The sequence below is a fragment of the Ctenopharyngodon idella genome, chromosome 18 (assembly GCF_019924925.1).
Source record: "Ctenopharyngodon idella isolate HZGC_01 chromosome 18, HZGC01, whole genome shotgun sequence".
In the NCBI taxonomy this organism is placed as follows: Eukaryota; Metazoa; Chordata; class Actinopteri; order Cypriniformes; family Xenocyprididae; genus Ctenopharyngodon; species Ctenopharyngodon idella.
In genome coordinates this window covers 24,381,378-24,390,101 of record NC_067237.1, presented here as the reverse complement: position 1 = coordinate 24,390,101, position 8,724 = coordinate 24,381,378, and the positions used below count along the sequence as shown (strand labels likewise).

Genomic DNA, 8,724 nt, shown 5'->3' with positions numbered 1-8,724 from the left:
TCTTCACTGAATAATTAAATATAGATTAATCTTTGTTAAAGCTACAAAAGTTATTCAGTCCAGAGCAGTGAGTGATTTTCTCTGTCTTTAGTTGTTTGATTAACATTAATGACAGACAGCAGCAGGCTGCAAGCCTCTCCTCCATTGACATCCATTCAAAAATCGTTTTCAGATAATATAGGCTTGATAGGTATATTATATATATATATTATTCAGACATTTTATATATATATATATATATATATATATATATATTTTTTTTACTAGTGGGTGCAGGACACTATAGTTCATAAGTGAGGATAGCAAAATAAAGTAAACTGTGACATATTATACCCAATTAAAATTATTCATACACAGTAGTAATTGATACCAGTAAAACTGATAAAAATTTGGAACCAAAAATTATTCAGACACTTTGACCTGACTATGTTTTGCTTAAGTGTTATCTGACATAATTAAGATTAATTTTTTCTGACACAGTTTAACTCTGAGATCTTGTCATATTTTATTCCTTTTTTTTTTTTTTTTTTTTTTTTTTTTTTTTAACTATTGTGAATAAACTGTATTAATGAATGAAATGTTCAAGGTGTCTAAATAAATTTTGGTTTGATATATATTGCATGCTCTAAAACAATTTTTGCACCTCTTTTACCCCAGTCTACCGCCAGGGGTACCTGTAAACTAAAGGTTCAATAAGGTTTAAAGCATAGGTTTAAAGGTTCAGTTAAAACATTAACATGTTTACAAATATTAACACATTTTACTGCTTTCTTATTTTTCAAACTTAAAATTGTTTTAGGTATTGTCGAACTTCTACCTTTAAAATTAAAACAAAAACATGGGCTTATTTCTCCCTTATTTACATTTATGCTAAATTTATCTAATAGAATTAAATAATATTCAAGACATGTAATTAAAATCGAACAAAATATTTTTAAAACACAGTTGAAAGCTGTGAATGAAGTGATTCCTAATAAATGAACAGAAATCGCTGGATACGGGAATGGGGTGGGGACAACTGCATAAAAGTGAAAGCGGCAAACTTCCGTGTAAGTTTGCGTCATAAGGAAACGTACGACTCCAACACAACCAAGGACTGAAGTTTCCCGGTAAGTTTTGTTTTGTATTTATCTTCTGTTAAGATAAGATTGTATTTATTTTCTGTTAAGATTGCTTTGACATTCATTCAACAGATTATATGCGGTCCGATAACAGAATTATATTAAAGTTATGCGCATTTTGCTTTGAGATTTATTAGATATGATTACTTGACGTCGTTTAAAGTTTCAGCTATAGCTTCGAAACCGTTCACAAGCTGAAACGGTGCAGTTAAAGTCTTTTTAGACATTAAATGTTAAGTTCACATTATTCATTTTGATTTGATTAAGTGTTTAACGTATAAGATGTGACAAGCACATTTAAAATGTCGTTTACTTGAACAGTGGTTGTTTTACATGATGGAAGGTGATTCACCTTCAATAACATGTAGCGATGAATATCGACTGCTTCGAACATACTGCCTGAAGAGGAGAAAGTCAAGCACCAAAAAAGGTGCCTGTATGTACTACGCACAATCAGGTCAGATACTGTACTTGAGAACTTTGACTCTCTTTCTGAGATAATTATAACATTTATTGACATCTGAATGACATTGTCTGTTTAAAACAAAAACCAAAAAAAAAACAGCTGAGATATTTGGTGATGTGGCTGAAAAACTGACCCGGATTGTAGACAGCGGACTTCTTAAAGATGATGATGGTGAAATAGAGGCAGATTCTGGTAAAGTGTACTGATATAGCCTACACATTCACCAGATACTAACACTGAAATATAAGTCAGTGAAATATAATCTTGTGTAACACTATTGATTATCAAGATTGTAATTGTGCTCTGTCCTTTATTTTTTTTTATAAAAGTTAACGGCGATGTTATAGAGAAGCTTGTTGACTTACTGAAGAAATCAGGGGATGACTTAAATGACAAGGTAATCATCATTATCAGTTTGTAGTCCTAAAATCTTGTCCTGCTCTTAAATGTCGCTTCTGCCTTCTCAGATTCAGAAGAACCATGAGCTTGTAGGATACCTGCAGAGTACTTTCTCCTACGACTTGTTTGAAAAACTGACCACGGCCTTCATCAAAAGTGTGGTACCAGAATATCTTCAGAGCAGAAGCAACCATGAGCAGATCGCCCTGACCTTTGAGGTCACCAGCAGGCTCCAAGCCTTGGACCTTCACCCCATGAACAGGGTCATGGGATTCGGAGCTCACTACCTGCAAAAGTACTTCGCTCCCTGGGTTAAACAACACGGTGGATGGGTGAGCGTTTATACACCAATTACAACTTCCACAAAGCTTGATAAATACTGTTGAAAAGTATTGTTACATATAAACCAGTTTACTAGAAATGAATGCAGCTTACTAAATAAAATAATTACAGTAATGTGCAATACACTAAATATGTCACATCTGATTCACTATAGGAGAAAGCCTTTGACGATGATGAGGAGGTCCATTGACAAGATTTACTGTGAAATGGATGGTTATTAGTAATTTATGATACAAGATGATTTTTTTTTTTTTTTTTTCTTTTTTGTGATATTTAAATGTTTCATTCATAGTATTAAATATATACTTGCTTGTATTGTCAAATAAAATTGTGTTAGTGAATTAAATGTGTTCTTAACACATTGCTGCACACTTAAAAAAAAAAAAAACCAAAATATAATGCTAAAATATAACGCTTTATTGATTGTGAAGTTGGCTTGGTCAGCAACAAATAAAGCAAGCACCACAAACATACTCTTTACAAATACAGTATGGCATTAGAATCAGAATAGTTCTTAGTTATTTTGATTTTATTTTTATTTTTTTTTTTCATTATATGTACGTATTAACGCTGCATACAGCAATATGAAGTTGAAATAAACAAATCTGTTCTATTTCTGTCTTAAGCATGACATTAGGCACAAAGAGGCAAAGACTAGATAAATACTAAATCTGTTCTTTTCCTTTTTTGTTCCTTTAGTGTCTTAATACATTGTAGCGACGATTGACTGGTTTTGATTGCCATATGATGACACCATATGATTTCGCACCTTAATTTATGTGATCCATCCTTATGACAAGGCAAGACTAATGAATGTTCAGCCTAGATAATCAACATCACTGCAAATGTTACAGTATTAATGTAATTTGAATTCAATCATGTAAAACTGTTATATTTGTATTCTACAATGAAGCACTGGTGTTTTTCTAGATACCGAGGTACGTGTTCATTTTTCCCAGGGCATCACAAACAGTGGTCAGGTCGCTGCGTAGATCTTGAACCACGTTCTCGATGCTCCTGGTGTCCTTCAATAAATCAATGCTCTGGGTGTACGGGTTGTAGTAGACCGAAAAAGGCCTCTTTATTGTTTTAGCAAATTCCCTGTTTAGAAGGAAAAACATATTACATTGACATATTATGATGACAATGTATGACATTTATTTTTAACATTTACAGAATGTGTATGTGACCAAATATGTCTCTTTTTTACACAGATGAAGTCTGTTATGTTATTAGAGTTTTGGATTTTTGGTTTCAATGTAATTTTTGGATATATAGCTACCTCATTTTCTCCTTTGCTTCTTCAAAACTCTCGGAGACAAAATAAACATCCTGAAATGTTGTAATGAGGCACTCCTGGTAGCATGTGGTTTTGGGATCAAACACCTTCACCTTTGCTTTGTCAGAAAGCGCATGCTGCATAATAGAGGATTACACATTCAGTTAACTATTAACTTAACATCTGAATGCTTGAGGTATTTATGTATGGTTAACAAAGGCCTTCATACCCTTAACTCTCCAATAGAAGACAGTAGACCTGCTCCATATGCCCTTAACTGACCATCCTGTTTGCACAGCCCAAACTCAATTGTGAAGAAATAGCACTGGAAAAACAATAAACACGTTGTCATTTATATTTCAAAGGTCTGGAAGCAAGATTATCTACAAGTTCCTTCAGGCCCTTATGAGATGTACTCACTCATATTGAGACTACCAAAAATTTTATACCCAGATCTTATTGTGTCTCAATAAAGTTCGCCATACAGAGCCACTGATCTAATTTCAATGCAAATGCATGCGACAACACCATGGATCAAACTTCAAAAAAACTTCAGTGACCTTTTTATTTCTGTATCTGGTTAAGAACCTGCCAGTCAAGTTCGAGATGACATTTAAGAATTCAATAAGCTGCTGTCACACTTACTGTTGCCAGCTTCTGCACATCCTCATCTGAAGCGCCTAGAGATGCAAGGCCAATCTCCTGAGAAAACTGAGCAAACTTGGGATCGGCCAGGAGTGGTACATGACCCAGCAGTTCGTGACAGGTGTCTCTGAGGACATGAAAACAGTTTACAGGTTAGAAGTGATGAGAAAAATTATGTTTTCTGCAAAAAACTTTACTCACGGTTCTGGCGTGTAGAGAGGGTCTGTGCTGTGACGTATATACTGAGTGCAATTAAACACTCGATAAGCCAGACCGGCCAGGAAGTCTCGTGGCGACAGATATCCAGCCACAGGTCGTACGGTAAACCCTGACCTCTCTGCAAAGGTCACAACCCAGACCTCCACATTAAAGAGTGTTGAATTTCTTTGTCATAGATTGAGTACGATTAATAATGCAAGTAGAAAGCAGTTGCGTGGAAGTGATTTTCACACTTTCTTCTTTTACCTCGTAAGAACAGAGACACATCTTCCAGCTGTGGGATGTTGTCCTCTCTGTACCCACAATGCTTTGTGAGAAGAGGGAGGTTTTTCAAGTACTCGCGGCAGGCATGAGTTGGATAGAGTTTTGTAAGTTCTCTGAAAACGACTCCCCATGTCTTCACTTCTTCCTGTGTGTACTCTATTCGTGGGATGGGCTGCCCACTGTTACACAAAAGATATTCTGATTCAGTTCAAGCGAGAAATGGAAAAAAGTATATAACAGTATTCTAACTGCAGTTTCATGTCATTTCCATTTATGTAATTGTATTATTCATTTATTTTTAGTGTTGTTAGTGCCGTGTGCTAACAATTGAGCTACAAGAACCCAATAAAAAAGCAAATACACAAGAATGTAAACTACTATAATCTATACTAACAATTTATAGTTCATTGCAACCTCCACAAAGTACTTCCTCCTCTGCCTATACACCTTGTCTTTGAAGCCCTGCAACAGAGAACAGAGAAACACTTTATGGTTCAATTTGGTAACATTAGTTAAAGTTGGCATGAAACGGAAGTTGCGATAGTCTTTTCTTCCCTATTGTGTGATGTACATCCTTATGGAAGCTTGTTTCTGCCACAAAATAAAAAAATTTAAAGATAATTACGACTTTTTATCTCACAATTCTGACTTTTTTCCTCACAATTGCGAGTTTACATCTCACAAATTCTGACATTTTTCTCACAATTCTGACTTTTCTCACAATTCTGACATTTTTTCTCACAATTGTGAGCTTATCTTGCAATTCTGACTTCTTTTCTCAGAATTGTGAGATATAAACTCGCAATTGCGAGTTATAAAGTCCAATTCTGAGGAAATATCACAATTCTGACTTTATAACTCAGAATTGCGATTTTATATCACACAATTCTGACTTTATTACTCGAAACTGAAAAAAAAAGTCAGAATTGGGAGATAAAAAGTCGCAATTACCTTTATTTTTTATTAAGTAGTGGAAACAAGCTTCCACAGAAAATGCTTCTCGAACAAAAAAAACAAAGACAAAACAAAAAAAAAAAATGTAGGGTGGGACTTGATTTTGTCCACTGGACTTTGATTGGATCATTGTCACTTGATATTGCTGTAATTTCATGGGAGTCAGGTTGTCCCGCCCTCCCACTGAAAAACGTAATCAGAGAAGAGCTGTCGTTTGAATAAACATCACAAGGGCACATGATTAAAAAAATGATGTGCACAGATAAATGATTCATAATAAACACTGCAATATTCAATAAAATATACTATTCATTAACCCATGTTAATAAACTTTAAATGTTAATGTATTAGTCTATCTAGAAATCCACATTAACCATAATTAATTAATGCTGTAAAAGTATTGTTGATTGATATTTTTGTCAGCTTAGGCATTAACCTTATTGTAAAATTCTACAAAATCATGAGTATGTTTCTTATCATTGGGACTCCACCATTATGCTACTTAACATTTAGCAGATTTCCTTACCGGATGATCAGCATCCAGTTCTGAGCCGTACATTAGCACTCTATGAGAACATTGGTCCAGCTCTGAGATCTTTTGGGGAAACCATGGTATTCCTTCCCCATCTGGCAATCCTCCCAAAACGCACACACAGTCCAAACAGTCTGGAATAAACAGCCAGATGAATCAGTAACAATATCACTGTCAAAATACACTGGCGATTCTTCCACAGAGAACTTACCAGTCTCTGCAGACCACACTTGTTGAGGTGTGTTATAAGAGACAATGTTGACATGGTCTTTCAGATGCTGCACCAGCTCATTGAACTCTTTTTTTGTGCAGTTGCACTCCGCATATATCTCCACCTCATTGGTGACTCTCTTGGATCTGCGAGACTCAATGTGGGCCAAATTCACATGTTTCTCCTTGAAACAAACAGCAAACAGAACAGCAGGATGTCATTTTGGTTTCATTTTCACTGTCTTAATTAAAACATATTATTAAACAAGTAGGCTACTATGCATTAGATCCCCTTATTAAAGTATCCCCAATTAATCACCAAAGGATGAGATGTTCACTAACCTGAAAGAGTCTTAGCGCTTTCACCAGACAGCCCACTTCATTCTTCAGTGAGAAAATCACTGCTAATTTCCCAAGGTCATAGGTGGATTTCTGTTCCTCTTTGTCAGGTCTTTCATCTATCCGATTAAAGGATGTCCTGCGGAGCTGCTTGGAGGTGTTGTTTAGTGAATATAAAACTCTTAAGAAGCAGAAATGGGTTAAGATAAAAGCTTATTTTTTAAAAGTAATTTAAGTCGTATTTAAGTCGTATTTTTAAATTACAAGTGTTAATCACACAAGAGTGGTAATTAACCTCAAAAGGTGAATTTACACTGATAGACAATTTGACCTTAACCGTCTTTAACCGACTTCTATTTTTTTAGTCATAAATTGTACTGCATCACTTCCAGCTGCCAAAGCTCTGTCAGTATATTTACGAATTTTGTAATAAAACATTTAATTGGATTTGCATCTGCATCTAGAATCACCAACATACACTAAGTTTTCCGGTGTAAATCAATGATTTATGCAAGTAATTAGTAAGACTACAGTCATTTAATATTTAAAAAAAAAAAATTAATTTATTAATATTTATTCATTTGACTATATGGAATGTGGCGCCCAAAAAGGGGTCTATTAAACTGTTCAGTGCTTACCATTGAGGTTGCAAGGTGTTGTTGGTCATACATTGCAGAATCCAAAGATAGTCCTCGCCGAGCCCAGTATTTGCTGGAGAACATCATCATAGCAGGTTGCATCTTCGGAATTGCTTCTTGACCCCTCTTCCTAAGCAGCCCAACAGGTGATTTAGGGGCTGTCTGCGGCCCCTTCGCATTAGTTTGTAGTTCAGAGGACATAGTTACTGTCTCTTGAGATGTCTTCTTTCCCTGCATTTCATATGGCGAAGGTACTATTGTCTCAGACGAATTTTCTTTAACCTGTCTCTTGGAGATCACAGGGAGCTCTTTGCATGTGCCACAGTACCTGACACTCCTCCCCCGTCAGTATCCGAGCTGGGATTATATACTGTGACGAATGACGTTGAGAAGGGCCACTCTCACACGGGGTAGGCTATCACTCATATTGGCTTTTGAGGGGATGGCTCTTCCATTAGGAAATGTCGACTCGTCCAAGACCTGATTGAAGTGGATAAGCTCATCTCACCCTCTAGGAGAAATGAATCTAGAGCAAAGTCATTCAGATTTCAAGATTTCAATAAACGCGGCTTCATTTTACAGCTGGAAGGTGAAGAGGGGGAGGACATCACCCATCATTTTTGTAAGATATGATTGCCTTTGTACAGTGTACCCTTCAGAGGCAGGATTTAGAAACATGTTCAATATAGAAAGCAAGGAAAATAAGAGCTTTAGTGAGGTTAGAGCATTCATTTGTATTCATATGTACCTAAATGTCAGCATTATTTATGTAAACGTCATTGCCAGCAGAAACTGACCTCCTTTGAGGACAGATGCATATTGTTTATGGGTTTTGGTGAATAAGCACGTTTGTCAGTGCACAAAATGCTGCTGTTTTTAATGAAAGGGAGCTAGAAGAGAGATAACATTACTGCGGTGAGCAGTGAGCTTTCAGCTTCCTCTGAGGCAATTTCCTGTGGAACAGGAAATGAAAGAGATGGAAGTTGATTCCGTGTGTCTTTGTTGTGGGCTGGGGTTATGAGTGGATATAAGACATTTCATCCTCAATCAGTATTTTCACACTCTCTCCATCTCATCTGCAAATGTCATAGCGGGCCGACTGAACCAAGGCTACCGACTTTGAATAATCTGAAACCTAATTTACCAGTTGAAACTATTGACTTTAGTTTACGTAGCCAAATTTTATCCTTTACTACCACTAAGAGTAAGTGCGTTTGCGAACTTTATCTTAGGTGACTAATTACAAAGTACTCTTACCTAATTAAATCTCGAGTTATGTAACACATTAACTAATGTAATGTTACATAACCCAAGAT

At 35.9% G+C, this 8,724-nt stretch overlaps 1 protein-coding gene and 1 long non-coding RNA gene across 2 annotated transcripts; one reads left to right on the top strand and one right to left on the bottom strand.

The window, feature by feature from the left end:
* Positions 1 to 994: 994 nt before the first annotated feature.
* On the top strand, positions 995 to 3,678 carry LOC127499662 (uncharacterized). Its single transcript, XR_007926160.1, has 6 exons — positions 995 to 1,109; positions 1,443 to 1,578; positions 1,687 to 1,779; positions 1,917 to 1,984; positions 2,055 to 2,318; positions 2,483 to 3,678. It is a non-coding gene; the product is annotated as an uncharacterized LOC127499662 (long non-coding RNA).
* On the bottom strand, positions 2,725 to 8,698 carry tph2 (tryptophan hydroxylase 2 (tryptophan 5-monooxygenase)). The gene is made up of 11 exons (XM_051870094.1): positions 7,409 to 8,698; positions 6,774 to 6,917; positions 6,433 to 6,616; positions 6,216 to 6,355; positions 5,130 to 5,197; positions 4,718 to 4,914; positions 4,454 to 4,589; positions 4,253 to 4,379; positions 3,837 to 3,932; positions 3,611 to 3,744; positions 2,725 to 3,429 (listed from the first exon to the last, which is right to left on the bottom strand). The coding sequence occupies exons 1-11, from the start codon at positions 7,643 to 7,645 to the stop codon at positions 3,255 to 3,257; spliced, it is 1,638 nt and encodes a 545-aa protein (XP_051726054.1). The 5' UTR covers positions 7,646 to 8,698; the 3' UTR covers positions 2,725 to 3,254.
* Between the last annotated feature and the right edge of the window lie 26 nt (positions 8,699 to 8,724).